The sequence below is a fragment of the Panthera onca genome, chromosome C1, assembly GCF_046562875.1.
Source record: "Panthera onca isolate mPanOnc1 chromosome C1, mPanOnc1 haplotype 2, whole genome shotgun sequence".
Classification (NCBI taxonomy): domain Eukaryota; kingdom Metazoa; phylum Chordata; class Mammalia; order Carnivora; family Felidae; genus Panthera; species Panthera onca.
Genome location: NC_138346.1, coordinates 93,065,538 through 93,090,952, shown reverse-complemented (window position 1 = coordinate 93,090,952; position 25,415 = coordinate 93,065,538). Strand labels below are relative to the sequence as shown.

Below are 25,415 nucleotides of genomic sequence, written 5' to 3'. Positions count from 1 at the left end.
CTTCCATGTTGTTGCAAATGGCAAGATCTTAATTTTTTATGGCTGAATAATATTCTATTGTGTATATATACTATAATTTCTTTATCCATTCATCTATTGATGAACAGTACAATTGCTTCCATATTTTTGCTATTGTAAATAGGGTCTCAGTGAACATAAGGATGCATATATCTCTTTGAATTGATGTTTTCATTTTTTTTTTTTTTTTGGATGAGTACCCTGAAGCGGAATTCCTGGATCTTATGGTAGTTCTACATTGAATTTTTTAAGAAGCCCCCATACTGTTTTCATTCCCTTTTCTCCACATCCTCACCAACATTTATTTTTTTGTGTGTGTTTTTCATAATAGCCAATTTGACAGGTGTGAGGTAATATCTCATTGTGGTTTTGATTTGCACTTCTCTGACCTTTAGTGATGTTGAACATCATTCCATGTGTCTGTTGGCCATCTGTATGTCTTCCTTGGAAAATGTCTATTTACATCCACTGCTCATGTTTTAATTGTTTTTTTTTTCTTTATGAAGTTGAATAAGTACATTATATATTTCGGATATTAAACCCTTTTGGATATATAATTTGTAAATATCTTCTTTCAGTAGGTTGTCATTCCATTTTGTTGATGGTTTACTTTGCTGAGCAAAAATTTTTTAGTTTGATATACTCCTATTTGTTATTTTAACTGTTGTTAACTCTTGCCTGAGAAACTGGTCCACAAAGTATTTCTAAGACCAATGTCACAGAGCTTACTGCCTATCCTTTTTCTTGAGATTTTATGGTTTCAGATGTTATATACAAGTTGTTAATTTATTTAAAAAAATTTTTTACATTTATTTATTTTTGAGAAACAGAGTGAGACAAAGAGTGAGTGGGGGAGGGGCAGAGAGCGAAGGAGACACAGAATTTGAAGTAGGATCCAGGCTCCAAGCAAGCGGTCAGCACAGAGCCTGATGCAGGACTCGAACCCACAAACTGTGAGATCATAACCTGAGCCGAAGTCGGACGCTCAACCAACTGAGCCACCCAGGCATCCCGTTAATTTATTTTTAAAATAGTTTTGTATATAGTGTAAGATGTATATAGTGTAAGATAGTGGTTCATTCTTTTTCGTGTAGCTGTCCAGTTTTTTTGACATAATTTTTGAAGAAACTGTCTTTTCCTCATTGCATGTTTTTGTCTGTTTTGCCATAGATTAATTGACCATATATGCATGGATTTATTTCTGATCGATATATCTTTTTTTAATGCCAGTACCATGCTGTTTTGATTACTGTAGATTTATAGTATAGTTTGAAACCAGAGAATATGATTGATACCTCCACTTTGTTTCTGTCCCCCCCCCCCCCCACTCAGGATTGCTTTGACTATTTGGGATCTTTTGCAATTCTATACAAACTTTAGGATTTCTTATTCTAGTTCGGTGAAAAATACCATTGGTATTTTGATGGGGGTTGCCTTGAATCTGTAGATTGTTTTGGGTAGCATGGACATTTTAACAATATTAATTCTTTCAATCCATGAGCATGGTATATCTTTCCATTTATTTTCATCTTCTTCAATTTCTTTCATAAGTGTCTTAAAGTTTGAGAGTACAGGTTTTCCGTCTCCTTGGTTAAATTTAATCTTTGGTATTTTATTATTTTTGATGTAGTCATGAATAGGATTGTTTTCTTAGTTTGTCTTTCTTTCTGATAGCTGTTTTTAGTACATATAAACACAACCAAATTCTGCATGTTAATTTTGTATCCTGCAACTTTACTGAATTCATTTATTAGTTCTAATAGTTTTTTGGTGGAGTCTTTAGGGTCTCCTATCTATGGTATCATGTCATCTGCAAATAGTAACAGTTTTAACTTCTTCCTTTCCAATTTGGATGCCTTTTATTTCTTTATCTTGCCTAATTTCTGTGACTGTGACTTCCAATACTATGTTGAATTAAAGTGACAAGGGTGAGCATTTTTGTCTTGTACTTGATCTTAAAGGAAAATCTCTCAGCTTTTCACCAGAACTATTTTAATTACACTTATTTTATTTCTTCTTAAACTCCTATTTTATATTTCTCACACTACCTTAAGTAGTTTTAGAAATGGGCCAATTATAACATTCTTCCTTGCTATATAGTAGTATGTCTTTCTTATTTTATTGGCATGTTCTGGCAGAAAACAGGAATGGTGGCCCATTCAAATGGGGCAACTGGCGAAAAATTAATGAAGGGTCTATTTACAAAATACTGGAAAGGGTTACGTAAGCTAACAGGGGATGGTTCAGTACCTGAAGTAGTGATGTTTAGGAGCCTGAAATTTGATAGAGGTAGGAACAATTAGTAGGATTACAGCTATATGAGAGGGCCACTCCACAGAAACCATGCCTTTTGGTTGGTGTAGAGAACCAGTTAAGGTGATCTAGAAGATAAAATCTGGTGGAATAAATTCCCTGATCTTTCTCTCCTCTTATCATCTTTTTTCTTACATTGTGTGCCCCATCCCTCTGTTGGCCAAACCCAACCAGAAGTCAATGGACAAGGGAATCACTGATACAGTCCTTCTATGATCAGTTCCCCGGGTAGACAGCATATAAAGCAGGGGGATAGATCTGTAAGTAGATGGAAAAGATCCTATACATCTGCTTAACTTATAGTTCATGATCATGAAATGTACAAGTACATTCGTTTCTCTTCTTTCCATAATCTCATTAAAATAACAGAAATGAATTGTGAAAGCCCTAATCCCATGTTAAAAAAATAATAAGAGAGAGAAGACCATCAGTGGATGAGAGCTCTAAATGCATTTATGAAAACTTAATAGACAAAGACTAAAGATCAGAGAAACTGATGATGCAGCACAGAAAGCTTGTCCTAACTTAGCAGGAATGTGGGTGGTAAGAGAAGAGGAAGTTTGTTTACCCATGAAGACTCTTTAGAACCATGGTGGCTGGTCTGATAGAGGACAGGAGGAGTGAGGAGTGGGACTGGAAAAAAAATGTTTTTTTAAAGCCTTTAAATAACCATTAGAAGCATAAAAATAGTGATACAATTATAAAAAATTGAAAGGTGGTACAAAGTAAACTTCCATCCATTATAGCAGAAAGTCAATAAATGATGTCTAAAATTAATGAATCAAGAAGCAATGACATAAGTTTATTATTTATGGATTTGGAGATAACCACAGATGAACTAAATAAAGAGAGTTCAAAGTCTTCTGGAAGGAGGACAGGGAATTGGTTGTGGGTCAGTTTTTTTCTCATTGTAAGTCATGGTACTAATGATTTTTTTAAAACCACATGAAAATATAATTTTACTGAAAGTCCCCCCCCCTTTTGTCACATTCCACTTTGTTTACTGGCTTTCTAGAAATTTTCTTCTTAACATGGTTAGGTCTGTCCCAGACTTACCAATTAATTCCATTTTCTCCTACACCACCCTTTCTCTCCATTCTTCATAACCCTCCAACATGTGAACATCCACATTCCATCTAAATGCACCTACATGTCTTTCTCTATGAATTCCATGCACCCATTTATGTCTCAGGAGTACCTTTTCTCAGACTTTCCTTGGCCTAAAATGACTTCAACTTTTTTTTTCTATTAAGATTTCAAGTCCCAGAATAAAATCTGTCTCCTCCAGGAACTGTCTGGTTTCTAGAGACAAAAATGATTATTCTTTCTTCATACTCTCTTAGTACTGCACACTGTTGACATTTCTCGCTCTACCAATGTCTTAAATTTGTTGTATCTCTATCTGCCCCATTTTCTTTCTGGGTAAGTTCAAGAATTTTCATTTTTATATCTAGTGCATATTTTGCACATAGCAATTGAAATATTTGCTCACCATTGTAACTGTAATTGATTTTTGTTGCTGTTATTGATCAGAAGGCATCTAAAGATTATGAGATGAGTGCCCCAGCCCATTAAAGTGATAGTGAACACTGGCTGTCTTTATTGAGGTGCCTATTAATACTTCTGCTTTTTAGCCAAACCAGGAAGTAGACAATATTTTGTTTTGTCACAATTTTAGTGCCTTTCCCCTAAATTACAATTATATCCATATTGTCTCAGGTTATGATGAATGAGAGATATTATAAGAAACTAATACCCACAAATAAATTACTAATGTATTAATTTTAATGAGTATTTCCAGAGGGAAATGCCTTTCCTGAGGAAGTGATTTGCTGATAGTAAAACTCTAGGCCCTTGAGCTATTGTGAGATCAAAGTTGGTTTCTGTGGTTTCTCAGATTATGCCATGTAATTCTTATGCCATAGGTAATATAAATTCTGATTAATTTAAAGCATATTAAGACAATTGGGAAACACTCTTTGCATATTAGGTCATATAGATTTGAAATCACAATTATTGAGTATTAACTATCTATCTCATAGGAGTGAGAATTGGTATAATATTATTAACCCCTGGTCTTTGCTTGTCATTCTCATTCCCCAAGAAGTCTTACCACATGTTTTTACTTCACCTCCTTCTTTCTTTGTTTCTTTATTTTTTTCCTTCCCTTCCTTTTCCTTTTCCTTTTCCTTTTCCTTTTCCTTTTCCTTTTCCTTCCCTTCCCTTCCCTTCCCTTCCCTTCCCTTCCCTTCCCTTTCCTTCTCTTCCCTTCCCTTCCTCCCCTCCTTCCTGCCTGTATGCCTGCCTGCCTGCTACTAACCCTGTATTTTTCCGTGCAGCTACATAAAAAGGCACTATAATTTTATTTTTCCTTTACTTTAGGAAATGCCACGGTAAAACAGTCTCGATATAGGATTATCATCCAGGAAGCAGCCAACGGAGGCCAAGAATGCCCAGATACCTTATTTGAAGAGCGAGAGTGTGAAGATATTTCATTATGTCCTGTATATCGGTAATTAGTTACCTTTTAAAATAATCATTAGATTTTAGTGTAAATCATGACTTATTTTCTTTAATAAGTTTATGATTTTTAGTGAGAAAGAAGATAAGGTAATGTTTATCTTTAACACCTCAGTATTTCCCCCTGTTATTTTGAATGTATTTTGAGGGAGTAAGGAATAAGAAAGTCTAATTATCAGAAAAGAAACAAACATAGTTTGCTTTTAAGTGAGCTGCTGGAGTTCTGTCACCTAGGCAGTCAATTTTAAGGATTAGGATCCAAAGAGATTCAGGATAAAGACTACCTGGAAAACAAACACACATGTAATTTACTTCATTCTATTGTTTTCATCCTAAAGCCTTTAATGAAGAACTAAGGACAAAAATTTACTTTTAAAATAATTATTTACTTTTATTTTAAAAAAATTTGGTTCTTAATTTTTGTCATATACACATTTTAATAAACTACTTAGGGAAAATAAAAAAGTTTAACCTATGGATAAAATATTTAAAAAAAAGAAAAAAGAAAGGAAAAGAAAAGAAAATGTGCACCTGGGTGGCTCAGTCGGTTATGGTTAAGTGTCTGACTTCAGCTCAGGTCATGATCTCACATGGTTCATGAGTTCGAGCCCTGCATCGGGCTCTGTGCTGACCGCTCAGAGACTGGAGCCTGTTTCAGATTCTGTGTCTCCCTCTCTCTCTGCCCCTTCCCTGTTCACACTCTGTCTTCCCTCTCTCTCTCTGTCTCTCTCTCTATCAAAAATAAACAAAAAGTTGAAATTTTTTTTAATTAAAAAAAAGAAAATGACTTTTAAAATATATTCCCTCTTGGCAACTTGGGGACTATTATTTATAAAAATAATGCCTGAGGTTTGTGTGTTTAGTCATTAATATCCATCCTTTTAATGTTGGATTGAAGCATTGCCTTAAAGTACATCTGGATTAAAATCATTCACTGTTGAGTTTTACTTACTTGTGAAGAAAAAACCACTGTCTTAAAATTCCTGTGGTTATCAGTACACTTAAAAATGCCTTTATCAAAAGTGCCTAGTGTTTCTCCTGATTATTTGAGGAACTATATCTTAAAGATATGAAATTCAAGAGCTAATTTATTCAGGAGGACACAAGTTTTTTTTTTTTTTCCTTCTTTCTCTCTCTTTTTGTTAAAGTTTATTTATTTACTTTGAGAAAGAGAGAGCATGAGCAGTGGGGAGAGAGGGGGCAGGGAGAGAAGGAGAGAGAGAATCTCAAGCAGACTCCAGCCTGTCAGCACAGAGCCTGATGTGGAACTCTATCTTGCAAACCATGAGATCATGACATGAGCTGAAATCAAGAGTCTGAGGCTTAACGGGCTGAGCCACCCGGGTGCGCCCCCCTCTCTTTTTTAAGAAGGCTCCTCACATTAGATAGAGTGCCACTGAAGAATCTAAATGACTATCAGCTTTATAATCCTTTATTCTTATTGTTTCTACCTAATGGCCAGTTTAAAGAGGATGTGAATAAACACTGGGAACATGCCCAGACTACCAGTTGCTTCATTAACCACAGGGCTGCTGTGGAAACACTGTCAATATTCATCTCTTTATACTATATATAAATATTGAAACTTCTGAGCCCACCAAAAGAGCTCTTGGGGAAAGTAGCCAATTGAAAAAAATTAGCCAAATTAAACGTTATTAGAAGTTTTTATAATCCCAGTTCTATTATAATCAGAGAAAATCCTAGAAGCTGTTAGTGAGCTTTTCCTTTCTATTGTCCACTCTCTGAACTCCCTGGTTGCACTCCATTTTAGCCATTAATGTTTAAACTCGTTTCCATCATTGACCTCCTGCCATTTTCCCCAGAAACCAGTTTTGCTGTGTCTGGATTGGATCATTGTATCATTTCTCCTGATGCTGAGGTTAATATGTGTACAAGTTATCAGCAAGATTCTCTGCTCCTCAATAAAACGCCCTTTAATTTTAAGCAATATTCCAATTTAGTTTTGTATCCCTTTTCACTGGTATGTTAGGGAGCTGAGTTAATACAGACCTGTATCATTTTCTTCTGATTCTTCTTTTACTCCATTAAGGTAACATATTCACATGTTTACCATTTAAAATAGAAAAAAAATGTCTGTAGAAATTTTTCTGTGAATTTGAACATCTCCAACACATTAAGTTAATAAGCAAAAGGGAAAAAAACATGAAGATGTATCCTTACATAGAATTAATGTGGGGTCAAGAGTCTATGGCTAAGGATCCGAGAATTTAGGAGGGATAACTGGCCTGCTGAGTTGTGAAATCTGAGTGATTTCACTTAACCTTTATGAGGCCAAGTTTATCATTCCAAGACTGAGTTTAACAAGTCCTGAAAATTCCTTATATTTCATTTTATGCAGCACACTAAACTAGACTGAACACCATGATCTCATTTCAATCTAGAAAGTCTTAGTAAACTTAAGGGATCTGAACGAATGATACATCCTAGTTGAAAAATTGCCCTGAAACACCTTACCATTTCAGTTTCTGTGTTTTAGAATTATACTAAATGCATCTATGCATATGCGAGGTAAACTTACAACTATTTAAAATTAAGGAGTGATTTCTTTAATGCCAAGTTTTTCTGTTTTTCTGTTTAGCTGTTTCTTGATTTCTCTCCAATCCCTCAACTATTGACAGTACGATGTCCACTTGAGTGAGATCAATGATTTTATACACACACATACACACACACACACACATGTAATATTATTGACAAGTTTTGTAGCGTAATATATATTATTTTTTTAACGTTTATTTTTATTTTTGAGACAGAGAGAGACAGAGCATGAACGGGGGAGGGGCAGAGAGAGAGGGAGACACAGAATCTGAAACAGGCTCCAGGCTCTGAGCAGTCGCACAGAGCCCGACACAGGCTCGAACTCACGGACCGTGAGATCATGACCTGAGCCGAAGTCAGACGCTTAACCGACCAAGCCACCCAGGCGCCGCACGTAATATATATTATTGACCAGTTTTGTAATATAATATATATGTAATATTATTGACCAGATCTAGAAGATCTCTAGAATTTTTTCATCTTGCAAAACTGTTCAATAATATTTTTGATTCATGTTTCTGTTTCATTTTTTTTGTTTTTGTTTTTTAATTTTTATTTATTTTTGAAAGACAGAGAGCACAAGTAGGGGTGGGGCAGAGAGAGAGGGGGACACAATCTGAAGCAGGCCCCAGGCTCTGAGTTGTCAGTACAGAGCCTGATATGAGGCTTGAACCCACAAACTGTGAGATCATGACCTGAGCTGAAGTCGGATGCTTAACCTACTGAGCCACCCAGGCTCCCCTGTTTCATTTTTTGAAGTAATATCTATTATTAGAGGTATTGGCACATATTAAAAAAGTGTCAACATATACTAAGGAAGGAGCAGAATTTGTGGTTACACTTAGAGTTTGGGTTTTTGGGTACATTCTGAAGAGACAGGTTTAAGGATACAAGTCAGTCTGTCCTGTGGGTCATAAAAATAGAAAGTTTTGTTTACCTGAGAAAGGAAAACAGTGGGAGACCATACGCCTTCCTTACAGAGTATTTCCTTTGAGGAATAGAAATATTGATAATTCATCAGAAATGGATCCATTCCTCTTCCATGAGATGAACTATCACATAAGATGGGTCCCTGTGGCTCCCCACCTCACTATTGAGATGTCTGAGTCACTTTAAAGTCTTAGAAAATACCTTATAACAATTGTTGAAGTGGAAGATTGAGTGTGAAAGTTTGCACCCCAAACTTTCAGATGTTTAAACCCTGACTCTCTAAAGATACAGTGGAACATAAGGATTTTCTCTCTCCCTCCCTCTCTCACTCTCTCTGTCTTCTCCTTCTTCTCTTCCTTTTCCTTCCTCCTCCCCATCATCATCATCATTGTCTCCTTCTGCTTCTCCTCCTCCTCCTCCTTCTTCATATGATTTTAAGTTGATAAGGAGGGTAAGCCTTCTAGATTTGATCCGTGCTTTTAAGGATATTTACTGCCACTTTGGTATATGGACTACAGCTTATATGGGAAATGTCCACATTTAAAATAATGGAAACGCTGCATTAACCATGAACCTGGGGCAGAGTAGACTCTTGTCCTCCCTATTATGTGCCAGAGTTCCATTTTATCACATTGGATTTATATACATTTTTATTGAATTACTGTTTTTGTGCTTTTGTATTTCAAATTCACTTATTTTTATATTTCTTTCGTGTGTTTGTCATGGTGAAATTTTTAGTCCGCTGTTCTTTGTAATCACAGGTGGAAGCCACAGAAATGGAGCCCTTGTATCTTGGTGCCAGAGTCTGTCAGGCAGGGGATAATGGGCACCAGTGAAGCCTGTGGAAAGGGGATACAAACAAGAGGTAAGGGCATTTTAAAACAGTTTTTTTATGTTTTTCTTATAGACTATTGTTTATTTTATATTTGAATAATTATGATATTGGATTACGTTATTTATATTTATCAGTATTTGAGTTTAAGTTGGGAATTATTGTTGATTTTATACTCTCTTTCAACCATAACCAGCTAGTGTATCTGTGAACTAGTGCAATGTAAGCGAATATCTGTAAGTGAATTCTTAGTTATTTGCATATCCCAATGCTGATGTTCCAGACACATGCCGGACATGATCCAAGGAATGAAGAATATGTCTATGACTAGACCCAACAGTATACATTGCACTTTTTAGGTGCTAATTTAATGTTTGCTAAATGAATTAAGGATAACTGAATCAATTGACTAATCTTAATAAGCATGACTTGAATGTAATTGTTATATGCATAATTACTATATGTTCTATATATAATATACATAGAAAGGAGCTATCTTATTCCTGTGAATAAGCATCTGGATCGAAGTAGAAGTGCTTTTAATCATCAATGCCAAGGTATGGCATATTGAAATCTCTGAAAAGCACTCAGAGACTCATCAGGCTGCTCACTTTTCTGTTTCATTCATAATCCAGGTACCAGTCAAATGAAGCTTGATAAGAAGTGCTTTATTCTTAAAATCTAACCACTTTGTTGCTAAAGGGGTATATGTAGCAAAATAAGACCTTGTGGAATCAACTGCATTATACTTGTTTTATAATTTTTCTAAAAGCCATATTTAGAATTGTCTCTTCCTGTTGTGTAGGTTATTGTATTGGTTAGGATCAGTCATTACAACCAGCACAATAACTCCCTGCTTTGTTTGTTGATTCAGAGCTGTGAGGAGTCCACCATGACCAGGTGGCAATCTTAACTTCTGGATCAATGGAATCTTATTGTGTCTCCTAGTGGAAGCACTGTTTCCTTCAGAACAAAGACCTATAAGGGCAGCAGAACATAATATAGCAAGAGACAGGAAACAAATGTTTTACTAGTGAGTCACCAAGGGTAATAGTGAGTTATGCCATCCCCATTTATTCCTTCCCCTTGATTCCTGCCTATTGGAGAGACAGTATCAAAATTGGGTGCTTATTCAGAGCATATACAGCCTTCTGTAAAACCTTGTCTCAGCCCTGCAAGGTATTAACACCTAACTGGTATTATAACTGAGTCTGCAAAAGACCTTTCCACCATTCTATCAAGCCAGCTGCTTCAGGACTGTGGGAAACACGGTATGATTAGTGAGTTCCATGAGAATAGGCCCATTGCAACACTGTTTGTTGTGAAGCGAGTTCCTTGATCAGAAGCAATCCTGTGTGGAATACCATGACTATGGATAAGACATACTGTAAGTCCATGGATGGTAGTTTTGGCAGAAGCATTGTTTGCAGGGAAGGGAAATGTATATCCAGGTTAAATATCTATTCTAGTAGTAACAAAACACTTTCCCTTCTGTGGTGGACGTGGTCCAATGTAATCAAACTGCTCCCCTGTAGCTGCTTCATCACTCTGGGGAGTGGTGCCATATTGGGGACTTAGTGTTGGTCTCTTCTGCTGTCATATTGGGCACTTAGTGATGGCCATAGTCTGGTTGACATTGGTGAGTGGAAGTCCATGTTGCTGAGCCTGTGGATAACCTTCATTCCTGCCACCATGACTACTTTGTTCATGAACCTATTCGTTGATGACAGGAGTAACTGGGGAAAGAGGGATGACTGAGGTGACTGGTCTCCATAGAACAGATGATCCTGTCCATTTAATTGTTAAAATATCCCTTTGCTGAAGTCACCCTTTGGTGAGCTTTCACTTGGGACTCAAATATTTTCTCATTTTCCCCAATATAGAGAGGTCTATATATATATCCCTCTTCCTCAGGCTTACTTTTCATCAACTTTGCAATCATGTTCCTTCCAAGACCCTGACCATACAGCAAAACCATTGGCCACAGTCCATGAATCTGTATATAATCACATATCTGGCCATTTATCCTTCCAAGCAAAGTGGACAACCAGGTATACGGTTTTATCTTCTATCCACTGGGAAGAGGAAAATACCTCTCTTTTCAGGGGTATCTCAGAATGGGACTATAGTGCTTTAGCTGTCCATTTTTGTGTTGTGCCTGTATATTGTGCAGAACCAGCTGTAAACTAGGCTAGAGTCTTTTCTTTTTCTGTCAACTGATTGTAGGGAACTCTCCATGAGACCATAGGTATAAGGTGGGAGAGAGCAGGTAGTGTAGCAGAAGTGGGAACCATAGATATTTGCCTACTTATTCATGTAACATACGTGTGCCTTCAGGGCCTACAAGGGCCCAGATATCTATATACGACTTACATTTGATGATACCTTACATTGTGGCTTGGTGGATTAGGTAACACCCAGTTCATGATGGGCATCTTGAGTTTCATGATAAGTTGGTGACCCATGATTAAGCCTGCATTCTCTACCAAGACACAGTATCAAGTGAGGAGGTGTTTCATTCAAATAGTTATGTGCAGAGAATGACAGGGCTTTGCTCCAAAATCCTAAGGACCTATCCCGTGACTGACTTATAGAAGCCCGCTAAAGCCTGCAAACAGTGTTCCTGTCTGCTACTGATACTTCAATGGCACTGAATTTGCTGGATAATGTGGCCCAACTGGCAGAACAGTATGCAGAGTAGCCAAGATTATTATAGAGATTTTTCTTATTCTGGTACCCACTAAAAACTAGCAGCTCTGTGAGTCTCTTGGCAAATAGGTGATACTAACACACTCAGATAAGGAATATGTTGCCTCCAAAATCCAAAGAGGCCCACTAGGTGTTGTGCCTAGTTTGGGTTGCAGGAGGGGCCAAATGCAAAAACTCATTCTTCCTCATAGAAAGGATATCTTGGCACAGCTCACACCACTGGACCTCTAGAAATTTCCCTGAGATAGAAGGTCCCTGAGTTTTTTCAAATTCATTTCTTATCCACTGATGTCAAAACGTCTGCAAAAATATCTAGGGTAGTTGTTACTTCCTACTCACTAGATCCATTCAGAGTAATGTAATCAATGTAATGGACTAGTTTGCTATCTTGCAGAAGGAAAAGACAGTCAAGATGCCCATAAACTAAATTATGAAATAAGGCTGAAGAGTCAATACACCCCTAAGGACAGGAAAGGCATGTTGTTGGCCTTGCTACCTAAAAGCAAACTGTTTCTGGTGGTTTTTATTATTTTCAAATATACTATTATTTGGGGTTGGAGCTTTAAGAAAGAAATTTGGGATCACATCAGTTTATAACAATTACACTTTGTAAATAATGTCTAAGAACATTTATACATGTGAGTTTTATTGGCCAGGTAGTTTTATTCAGGACTGCTATGAGGCTATATACTGACTGTGTAAATTAAGGGATGGGAGCACCTCCTTAAAACATTTTACTTCCAAAATTGTTGTAATAATATGATCTTATAATTATAAGACCTTTGCCTACTTTCTGCTGGAAAATTTCTGTAACATATCTTGATTAGCAATATGTACAGGAGTGAAATTTTTTAAAAATGGTACTTTTGTGTGGTGCACAACTTAGTTCTATATGGTGGCCTAGACTTTGACACTTTGATACTAGGGTATCATAATGATTGGTTTTCATTGCAAAACCATTTAGTAATTTGTGAAGAGATGTGGCTCCTAAGGTATAGAATCTTATCACATAAATGGCAAATTATTTTATCTGTCCTCAAATAATTCTATTTTGGATTTCAATTTACATGGATTCTAGCTGGAGAACTGATTGTCCCTTAGACTAGGCAAGTGATCTTCTTGAGTTTTCTCTAAATTAGACACCAATATTAGAAAATTTCTAGTGTTTATTTGTTGGAAAACTTGTAATTTTAAAGTAGTGGGATGGGTCTCCAATTTTAAGATAGTGAAGGAAAGAAACATCTACTCCAGTTTTTCTCTAAAATAACTTCGAAACCAGCAAGGACAACATGAAACCATAATATAAAATTAATCTCCAGTAGATCTCTTTTATAAAATTGCTCCAGAGAACAGGAAGCACAATAAACTCACCTTCACGTAAATGAGGAGATATCTGTAACATCAATCACAATATATGATTTAGAAAGTGAATGGAAGGGCCCCTGGGTGGCTCAGTTGGTTAAGCATCTGACTTCGGCTCAGGTCATGATCTCGCACTTGAGTTCGAGCCCCATGTCAGGCTCAGTACTGACAGCTCAGAGCCTGGAGCCTGCTTTGGATTCTGTCTCTGTCTCTCTGTCTCTCTGTCTCTCTGTCTCTCTGTCTCTGTCTCTCTCTCTCTCTCTCTCTCTCTGTCTCTCCCTCTCACCCTCTCCTGCTCATGCTCTATCTCTCTCAAAAGTAAGCATTAAAAAATGAAAAAAAAAAGGAAAGTGAATGGAGATATGGTAAAGTAGTTTGCAGAACAAGATTATGCCTAAGTTTGGCAGGGGTGAAGGTGTGGGGATGAAGGGAAATAAAGTGACTTGTCCTAGAGAACTCCAGAAAGGTACCATATCCTGCAGAAGGAAGTATGCAAGTGTGTGTGTGTGTGTGTGTGTGTGTGTGTGTGTGTGTGTGTGTTTTGGGGGTGGGAGAAAAACACAGGGGCTTTTGAAAGTCTGATTTAAGAGCAGTGAGCAATGTCACCCTCTTCCTATTCTTTTGGGAGCCTGGAGATGTATTCTCTGGTGATATAAAACCAGAAGAATTGTATACTTTGAACAACAGGCAGAGGAGAGTGGAGATGAAGTGTTAGCCTCAAATCAGGAGGATCAAAAGGAAGTCCAAATAAGGAATTAAGAGACCTTCAGTTCCCTTCTTCTACCTGCTTTAGCATGCTAGCCAGGTGTCTTTTAAACTTTTCAGTCCATGGATGCCCTATCAATCCAAAAACAGTTTAAATATAAATTTTCTTTGAGGAGCTTTTGAGTCACAGAGGGAGTATGAATTTAGACCATAAAATCATGGAAAGGCCAGCTTGGGGTTATAAATTCTCAGAAGAGACCCCCTCCCCCACCGCCATCCAGTGTTCAGTTTTAGATTTGCAAGTGGCCTTGCTAAGGCATTTTGCTTTGCATGTTTATTTCTAGTTCATCCATACACCAAGGGCTAGCCTTTGTCATCATTATTGTTGCTATGGGGCCCTTCGTAAGATTCTCCATAGCAGTACTTAAAGACATGACAATGGAAACTGGGGCCTACAAGATTTGGTAGAAGCCTTCAGGATGAAGGTTGTCTTTCTTGTTTACCTTGCATCCCAAGCTTTTACTTTGTTTTGTGCTTTATGGACTATTTTCTTTGGGGCCAGCCCAATGATACATTTAGAAGATATATGTTTTATCCATTTTTTTTCATGTGAGAGGTCTTTTATGATTTCTAAGCCATTACACTGTTCACAACAGAGGAACTCCTTGTTTTATGTCATTGTTTGTATTGGTGACCTGGTTAATTGATTTACAGTAAGAATACATTTATATAAAAAAGAAAGAAAGGAAAATAGAAGGGCAAGTAGAATTACAGCTGGAGCTAAATGTCTACACCACCTCCAAAGAAATGGGTGTTTGGGGTTCCACTGTCCTAGCTGCCCCATACTGTAGGGAGAGCCAGGTATCCTCCCTGCCCAGCTTCCAGTATTTAATCTGAATGAAGAAGGCATGGTAGCTCAATATTTATGGCAAATGAAAATATCAGAGGAATAAACTTCAGTATTCTCACATACCTTGAGGAAACTTCCCTTAAATGGTACAATTTTAGCATAAAAAAGAAAAAAGTTAAAGATATTGGCAGTCCTAGAAGGGGACTGAATTTGTCTGTGGACTGATATGGTCTGATACTTACGCTATTCACAGTGACTATTTTAAAACTGACCAACGGCCTTGCCAGTGTGTTTCTTTTGGATAATACTTTTCTTTTCCTTTATAAGCTTGTGAGTATACTCCATCATAAATAGGAACGAGACATAGATTCCACTGTGATAGAGGCATAATAGGTGCTGGAGATCAAAGCTGTCCTGCTTCAGATATCCTTGACTTCCATGAAGTACCTGTATTCTTCTTTGGTTTGTTTTCACTGAGTAATATTTATGTGGACCAATGCAGGCAGAACTCTATCTCTGTCAAATCTTTTTGTTCTTCCTTAATTTTTGTCTCTGAGAGAAGCAAAGTCTGCTTATACAGTAGTTTTGATGGAATCTGTGTGTTTTCTTTGCATCCAAGGGATCTCTTTAAATAAAGGTCTTTTCCAGAAAAAAAAATTGGCAAAATAATCCAATTTCAAAATGAGTTTCTTAAAAAGGAAGAGGGTTAGAAATAGGAAAGAGCTAAGGAAAAAAAAAAAGTAGTCTAAACTCTAATAGTAAAGCAATAATACCAGGTATTCAAAAATGAAAATTCACATGAAATATGTATTTGTGTGTGTCTGCCATTTTAGTAAAGTAGGCTTTATTTCACGTTATTTCCTTCTTTGTTTTTAAGTTTTAATTTAAATTCTAGTTAGCTATCATGCAGTTTAATATTAGTTTAATGTGTACGATATAGTGATTCAACACTTCCATACATCACCCAGTGCTCATCACAAGTGCATTGCTTAATCCCCATCAACTATTTCACCCATGCCCCCACCCACCTCCCCTCTGGTAACCATCAGTTTTTTGTTTTTTGTTTTTTTTTTTCGTATAGTTAAGGTCTGTTTCTTGATTTGCCTCTCTCTCTCTTCTCTCTCTCTCTCTTTTTTCCCTTTGCTCATTTGTTTTGTTTCTTAAGTTCCACATATGAGTGAAGTCATATGGTATTTGTCTTTCTCTGAGTGACTTATTTCACTTAGCATAATACTCTCTAGCTCCATCCATGTCATTGCAAATGGCAAGATTCCATTATTTTTTAATTGCTGGGTAATATCCCACTGTGTGTATATATTTATCACCTCTATTTTATCCACTCATCAGTTGACGGACATTTGGGCTGTTTCCATAATTTGGCTATAGCAGATAATTTTGCTATAAACATTGGGGCGAATGGATCTCTTTGAATTAGTATTTTTGTATTCATTGGGTAAATACCTAGTAGTGCAATTGCTGAATCATGGAGTAGTTCTATTTTTAACTTTTTGAGGGAACTCCATACTTTTAAAAGGCTTTTAATGCATGATTAAATCTTTAAAAATTGATTTATATACTTTTTGTAGGATTATATAAATTATATAAATATAAACTATATATCCCTATCAAACAGGAAATAAAGATATTACATAAGCTGAATTAAGAGGAACCTACTCATATTGTAGGTCCAAGTACTCTAATTTTATGACCAAAAAATGTTCTTCTCTGGTTATATTGTCTTCATGGGGAGAAAGTTAAAGATATTGACCCACTACCAGCCCCTTAGCCAACATTTGTCTGGAAAACACACAGAAACACAATAAAACACATACATTTTTAATTTATTAATTATTATTTATTTTAGAGAGAAAGAGAGAGAGATTGCAAGCAAACAGAGGAGAGGGACAAAGGGAGAGAGAGAGAATCTCAAGCATACTCCATGCTCATCAAGGAACCTGATGAGGGGCTCTATCCCACAACCCTGGGATCATCACCTGATCCCAGGACCAAAATCAAAAGATGAATATTTAACTGAGTGAGCCATCCAGGTGCCCAAAAAACATAACATTCTGAAATAGAGAAATAATTATGGCCTGTTAATAAAATGTTGAAACAGTCAGTCAACTAGTCATGTTCTTTCTGATACCAAAAATCTTTGCATTTTAAGAAAGGAATAGAGTATCTCTAGTCTTTTTTTTAAGTTTTTATTTTTAAATTTTTTTAATGTCTATTTATCTTTGAGAGAGAGAGTCAGGGCACGAGCAGGGGAAGGGCAGAGAGAGAGTGAGACACAGAATCCAAAGCAGGGTCCAGGCTCTGAACTATCAGCACAAAGCCCAACGCAGGGCTCAAACTGATGAACCATGAGATCATGACCTGAGCTGGTCAGGTGCTTAACTGATTGAGCCACCCAGGCGCCCCTGGTCCTCTTATTCTCTAGATGGAGAAAGTCATAGTCATTCAACCTTATAAGTTGCTCACATTTTGTCTTTTTCATATTTATCTACAACAAGAAAAAATAGAAATCATTTTTGTAGATTCACAGAAGAAAAATATATAGGTTTAAACTATGAGCAATAATCAAAGCAAAGATAGTCTTTTCTATTTTTGTTTTATTTTTGGTGTGGGAGGAGATAGGGGAAAGTTTGCTGGGAAGGAAAGTGGAGTAATTTCTGTTTAATTCAAGGAGAACAAAATGAGCTATGAATTGTGGGCATTTCCAGTAGAGAATGGGGGGTAACTGTAGCTGCCTCAGGAATTCCTTCCACAGATGTAACTGTTTCTTAAATGGGCCAAGACATGTGATGGTATCTTTCTTGTCAATTTCAAGAAGCCACAGCATGACACCAGTTGAGATCCCAAATCAGTGTACTAAGGTTTCCAATCTAGGCAATGAACAACACTATTTTCAATAACTTGTGATATCATTTTTAATAACTGCTCATGTCACAGGAAAAATGATCAGACCCCAATATTCTTTGTATTGAAGATCATTCTTGGGGTGATTTCTGACTTCAGTTCTGACTTCAACACAGGAAGAACCAATTGGAGGACATCATGTTTTTTTGTTATCTTATTAATTAGCACCTGATTAAAAATGAGCAGTTATAAATATTTTTTAAGGAACTTTAAAAACATCTCCTCCAACTATGGTCTTTTTAAGTGTGAAAATACAAGGAAGTTCAGGATAGAATGTAGAATTAAAGTGACAGTGTAGGGCAACTCTCTAAATTAAAATATCCTCAGATTTTAACAAAAGAATGGTTTTTATAATACCATAGGCATTGGTTTAAAGAGTAAAGTGTTAAACTTATAGCAAAGATTGCATTTTTATATAAGTGAATGATGATTCTGGGAGTTATTTTTTATTTCCTTTTTATGTTTTAGAATAAGATTAGCTTTGGAGCTTTCATGGTTGCTGCAGGTAGAATATGCACATTTCTAAAAAAATTGGCAATAAATTAAAACTAAATATTAAAGGAGGTGAGTGACCTAAGGCATGATGCTTTAGTAACACATTATTAACTAAATGCAGATTCAGAGATGTTGTCTTTCACCAGCCTCTCCATTTTTTAACATAAAAGCTGTAATACAAAGTACAAAGTAACTCTGAAGTCCACCTACTCACCTCCCTAGCAGATATTTCCCTGATGAAATGGGTCTCAGGGGAGGGAACGGGTAGGGGGTAATTTTTTTTATTTTTTCATTTGAGTGATGCAATCATTTGCTAAACTCGGAGCAATCATTTTCTCTTCTGATTGCATGGCTCTCAGTTACAGAACTATCTTCCCTTCAGGAATGTTAATATGAATTTCAAAGTCTACTGCAAACTGTGTAAATGTAATAAGATTATACTTCTCTTGTCCAAGACCCGAATTCAGTCTCTTCAAATAGATGCGAATCTCTTGGCTTCCCTTAGTTCTCAGGTTACTAAGGTCAAAGTATTCATTTCTGGTTATCCCATGAGCCATCTTAGGATTGTGTCAGAAAGAAGTAATGTTTGTACATTTTTAAAGAAAACAGAAATTCCATCAGGCAGCCTAGTAACAGTGAGAGGAGGAGGAGTCCCCGCTCACTGTAGAGGCTCTGAAAACTGACAGAGGAGCATCAAAACTCAGACAAACCACTGCTCTGAGTTCAAATAGATACCAAAGTTGCAAAACAAGTACCTTTTTAGGCCAACCACAGTTTGAAGGGTCATGTGGTGGGACAAAAGAACCCAATCTTTTAATCCAGATGCATGAGGAATGAGAATTAAAAACCTATTAAAGTCAATTCAACTCAATAGGTTCGTAGAATGATCAACCTCATAGCAATATATTGAAAGTAGCTACTAAAACTAAGAAATTTAAGGTTCACTGAGGTTTTGTAATTATATCACAAGGAGTTCTGAAAGCCTATACCAGAATATTGACTTTGGGAATGCATTAGAAAGAATGAATATATATATACATACATATATATATATATATATATATACATATATATATATATATATATATATATATAAAGAATGAATATATTTATAAAGTATCATAAAAATCAGAGGGGGGGTTTTTAAAGAAATGTATATGTGGTATTGCCAAACGTTTTAGAAATAACTGTGTAAATAGAGATGGGAGAAAGAATTTGACAACTGACTGAACATAGTTTCATATTCAGAGTCTAGTCTCAGTGAAATAGTTGTAGATGAGAAACAACACAGTTTTGAGATCAAGATCTGAGAGGAAATGGATATTTTATAGATGATGTTATAGAATATTTGTCAAAGAACACAAGGAAATTAGTAGCATTATAGCTCTGGGTTCAAAGAGCACATAGAGGACCACCTTAAACAAATACGAAGAAAAAATAGAAATAAATGGTTAAGGAAATATATTGAAGGTGTTATAAAGAGAGAACATATTAATATGAGTATGATTCTGGAAGGATGGAGAGGATTATACTGAATGTAGAGATAAATTCAGGAGTTGGAAAGAAGAAGAGTCCTTTTTCTCTTCATTCTAAACTCTGGAGGAGGAGCCGCTGGGTAGCTCAGTCAGTTGAGCATCAGACTCTGGATTTCAGCTGAGGTCATGATCCCAGGGTCTTGGGATCAAGCCCTGTGTTGGGCTCTGCACTGAGCACGGAATCTGCTTTGGGAAGCGCTCTCTCTCTCTCTCTCTGCCCCTTCTCCCCCACTTGCTTTCTCTCTCTCTCTCTCAAATAAACTAATTAATTAATAAAAACTCTAGAGGAAAATATCAGGACACAAATACAAGAGGAGTGAGGAAGAAAGATGAGAGAGTTTTTACAAAATGGCTTTCCCAGTAGTCACTCATGAACTTCTAATTTTAAATACCTCTGAAGGGTCTCCCTTTCTATTTGAGACTCCCCACTCCCCACTCCTATGTCCCAGTTTTCTCTCTACCTCTCTTGAATACTTAGATCCTAATCTCTAAGCCTGACTTTTCTTCCTCTATCCAAATCTTATATGGCATCATTCTCTATACTTCTCTTTGCTATTGTCATCCCCATCCATAATGTCTGCCTGGAGAATCCTGACTTTCCCGGATTTAAGCTCCAGAGATGATCACCAGGTCTTTGTTTTAAGGCAAGTGTCTCTCTTAACTCCAGATTAGAACTTTCACCTGCTGAACATTACTCACCCTGCAGACAGAATACTGATTGTTTAAAATCATTGTTTCAAAAATTGTCTTACTACCTCCAGAAACTGGATTTTTCTTCCTGAGTTTTCAGTGTCAAGTAGTTAAATCGCTCTCATTCATTAATAAAGAGGGTCAGCCATCAAATCCTAGCAGCTTCATCTTTCTAAGGCCTCCACAGTATCTTCCCTCTTTTCTAGATCACTGTGAATGTATTCTGGGTTTTGTAGTAACTTTCCAGCGGTTCTCCTTATATCTAGGTATATGTCTTATTAATCCATCCTTGCTTTGAAGCCAGGGCTATCTGTATAGAGTAATTCATCTGATTTTATCATTCACCTACTGAAGAACTTTCTCTGGCTAACCTTTTTCCCGTTTGAAGCCATGACTCTGTGCCCTAAATATCCTCCTAACCTGATATTCTGTTTTACTTCTCTCAGTGTTGTCTCCCAGAGTCCCCCTGGCTAGCCATTGCCCAAGTGACACTCATCATCCACAAAGCATTCATTAATGTCAGCCTTCTTCTTCAGCCCGGAAATCTCCTTCTTATCTTCGTCCACTTGTTCAGTTGCACACCTCCTGGTCCCATCTCAGATATTACCTCCTTCCCCACATAATTCCCTTCTTTCAGTTGTAGTTAAACCCTTCCATTGTGCACTCCCTATTTACTAGTACTTTATGTGTTGTGTTATATAATGCCTTAAATGTCCCCTCTTATTGTATGTTTCAGCTCTCCAAATGCAGAGAATGTACCTTATGCACCTCTCTATCACCAGTGCTTCCAAATAGCCCTGTACTATATATGTAATAGTTGTTCAGTAAATATCGGCTCAACAATTATTTTGTGTATCAGAATAGGAAGTTCAGAACTTTAGCAAAAATATGATACACATATAATTCATATGTAATTTTATTCTTTAAAAGCAAAATTAAAAAGTATACTATATTAAAATTACTATTATAAAATATTCTATCTATGCTTCAATCAAATAATGGTAAAAGGAACTGTGCTTATGGGAGTTTAACTCCTAGAGAGTAGAGTCTGAATAACCTTTACTCTAGAGTATGCATATTTTACAAAGTGTTTCAAAAGTATATTTCTTGTGTAAGATAATGAGATGATGATAAAATACTTTACCACCTGACGTCAAGATTATGAATTAAAGTTGTGTAATTATCAGGTTCCTCTCCTAGAACTTACAAGAAAATGAGAGGATTTTGGCTCTTACCCATAGCAGACCTGCTGAAGGTGTTGTTTTATTTTCTCTAGAGTGGTGGTTTTCCACATGTGGTGTGGTGACTTTGCCTCCCGGGAACATTTGGCAACATCTCGAGACATTTTTGATGGTAAAGACTAGGAGGCAGGATGTACAACAGGCAACATTCTGGCATATCAGTAATGCCAAGTGTGAGAAGTTTTCCTTCGAGAGCCAAAACTACAGTGTTAGCTTCACTTTCTCATGATTAAACACATGTAATTTTAAAATACTTTATCATTTAAAGGACTAATTGGAATGCTGCTCATATAAATATTTCTTACAATTGTGCTCAGGTTAACAACATAAGCTAATTGGCTAACTGTGTGTATAGCTGTAAAAGAATTACAAATGCATTTAAAGCCAGAGTCATATTAAAGGCACGTTTAAAGAATTTGTTTTGGGGCGCCTGGGTGGCTCAGGCGGTTAAGCGTCCGACTTCGGCTCAGGTCACGATCTCGCGGTCCGTGAGTTCGAGCCCCGCGTCAGGCTTTGGGCAGATGGCTCAGAGCCTGGAGCCTGTTTCCGATTCTGTGTCTCCCTCTCTCTCTGCCCCTCCCCGTTCATGCTCTGTCTCTCTCTGTCTCAAAAATAAAAAAAAAACGTTAAAAAAAATTAAAAAAAAAAAAGAATTTGTTTTGATGTGTAGATCCAGAGCAGTTCAGAATTTGCAGTTGGATGGAAAATGGTAATAATGACAATTGCAAAACTGCAAACTCATAATTAAACACTGACGCACTTATACAGACTGAAAATGTGAGTACTCTGCCATCTTATCAGCAACTTTCCTTGAAAGTCTGGGTTTTGGAGTGACATGAATGGTATAATTATACCTTACATAAAGAGCTATTTATTCTGTGTTTATATTTTGGAAGCTAAATTTAATTTGTAATGGTATTATTGTAACAACCTAATCAACTGTTAACACAGTTGGCATTTATTGAGCACTTTTTCTTCCTTGTATTACCAGAAGGATAACTTTGTCACCACAACCTTTTATCTATTAATATTGTTTCCATATTAGGCTACGTATTCCCTGAGGCTAACTACCAATATTTTTTGGATGTAAAGTCCCTCACCTTTCCCTAGCGTCCAGCAACAGTTTCATCATCCCAGTTCATTCTAATTGCTCTGGACCGTGACTTCATTGTGCAGACCTCACTCTGCATTGGCCTTTTTATGTAGAATGTGACTTGCTCATCACTCATTTCATCTTGTGGGTTAAATATATGCATTATCACTCCTCGTCCACTACAACCCAGTGGGAGCAGTGAATTTTTTTATTTCTTAATGGAGCTATGAATCTGATTGCTGCTCTCTTCTGGCTAAGGTATAGGTGGCATAATTTCCAAGCCAGTCATTAAGACTAGTCTCCTGGATTTTGAATATTAAGTTGAGTGAATCATTTGTGGTGTTTTTAATTTTCTTGGTATTCAAATTTAAGAACTGCCCTAATTTTGTATGTTTACTTGATCTTTGAGATGTGGTATCATTATTTTTTTCTCTGGTTCTGTGAACTATCTCATATCCTTCCTTCTCCCTACCTTTATCTCTCTGTCTCTCTCGGTCTTGGTCTCTCTGGCTCTTCAGCTTAAGTTAACCAGAATTGGTTCTCTCAGTTGCAATTTTAAATCCTCAATACATATCAATACTCCAAACTTGCTTTTCCTATATTTCATATTAAAAAGAATGACATTACTTTTATTATTCTAGAATCTTCCCAATTCTTAACTGATCATATCTTGTTGAGCAGAACATTCTGTAGATTCTACCCCAAATCTCTTCTCTTCTCTCTCCTCTTACTACTGCCAGTTTAGTTCAACCATCTCTGGACTATATCATATTATTTACAAAAACTCTACCTGGTATTTCTAAGTGATTATTCTAGAATTAATATTTAATTACATCACCACCTGTTTAACATTTTTAATACATCCCTGTTACTTCTGAAGCATGACACATAGAAATATTCATGATCTGCCCCTACTTTCATTTCTTCCCTTAACCTGGTCCTACCCCTATCCCCCACCTCTTGTATGTAAATCAGCTGCACACTTAATTTTCCCCAGGTAGTTTTTCCTCTCTTTTCTTTGCCCAAACTCTACTTCTGTATGAATGAAAGATTCTTTTCCCACCTTGCCCCAACAATCTTCTTTAGGACATTTTTAGTGCTAGTTGAATTATTGGTTTACTTATCTCACTGTTATTGATGGGCTGAAATTATGTTTTATTCATCTTTGTAACCCTAATATATAGCATCTGGCACATTCTTGGCACCCAGTAAATATCTGGAAAATAGATAACATTGCTCTTCTTTTGTTGTGGTCATGGAATTCTACCTAATAATGACTTTTTTACTTTTTTATTGTGGGAAGAGTTTCAAATATACTGTGTGTGTGTGTGTGTGCGTATGCATTTATACATACACATGCATATATATGTATATACACACATACATATTAAATAATTATTAACATACTACTTTTGTGTTTCCCTTATTCCCCCTCCTCTCCTTGCAGTGACATTGCTGATACTTGCTCTCACATCTCACATGTTATTTCTAGTATGAGTTTGTTATTATCTCCATGTTCTTTACATTTCCTTAATTGAGTCATTCTAGAAAACAACAGTCTGTTCCAATTAAAACACTAGCACAGCAAGCAATATCATAACAACAGAAGCTAAGGAAATAGCTTAAATAAACAACACAACTTATCAATTGAATATTTATTTTTCCATTTTACCTAGTTTCCAATACTATATTTGAATGATAGATTCTTAGTCTTCACAGATGCCTACTTTTTTTTTTTTTTTTTTGCATGTGTTGCCTCTATATGATTCCCTTGGGAATTTTGAACTTTCCTATATATCATGCCCCTGGCCCTCAAAGAGTACACAAATACCACAGGCAGTGAAAAACATAGTAGTATTAAATAGAACATCTTGCCCTACTGAAATGGAGAAATGTTTTTAGTTACTGGAAATTCTAGTCTTATATTTCTTTAAGTGTTGATGTTCATGTCACTATTTTGTTTCCATTAATCTCTGAAGCCCAAAACACTTTATCTTCTGTTGGCCAAGCTGGGTTAGGCTTTGTAAATCTGTGTCCTATAATGACTTGACCTCTTTCACTCTTTCACTCACTGATGACTGAGTTCTCCCTTTGAATTTTGTTTATAATTTTTTAATGTTTATTTATTTGAGATACAGAGAGAGTGAGAGAGAGAGAGAGAGAGAGAGAGAGGCAGAGAGAGAGGGAGACACAGAATCTGAAGCAGGCTCCAGGCTCCGAGTGGTCAGCACAGGGCCTGATGTAGGGCTTGAACTCATGGACTGTGATGCAAGATCATGACCTGAGCCATAATCAGACACTTCATCGACTGAGCCACCCAGGTGCCCCTGAATTTTGTTTTAAGCTATATGCTTTATGGCTATCAATAAGTCATGATACAGCATTTTAACCCAGAACATCAAAAGTTAAATACCATTATTTTCCTGCTGTAAGTGGTTCAAGATTCATTGAGAAGGTAAATCCATTTGGCATGGGAATTTTTTTTCTTCACATATGTCATATCGCAAACCTATATCTAAATATTCTCTATTGATATCTAAGCTCCTAGATGATGAAGAGAATTCATGCCAGGGAAACAAACAAAAAATTATATATAATATGGAATAACATAATAATTTTATATAATATATAATTATATAAAAAT

At 36.5% G+C, this 25,415-nt stretch overlaps 1 protein-coding gene across 1 annotated transcript in view; it reads left to right on the top strand.

Moving 5' to 3' along the window:
• The window catches only part of THSD7B (thrombospondin type 1 domain containing 7B), an 860,293-nt gene that overhangs the window by 505,498 nt on the left and 329,380 nt on the right, over window positions 1-25,415 (top strand). The window contains exons 11-12 of the mRNA XM_060626021.3: window positions 4,714-4,843; window positions 9,102-9,205. Coding sequence (XP_060482004.3) covers window positions 4,714-4,843; window positions 9,102-9,205 — 234 coding nt within the window. The remainder of the gene's footprint in view (window positions 1-4,713; window positions 4,844-9,101; window positions 9,206-25,415) is intronic.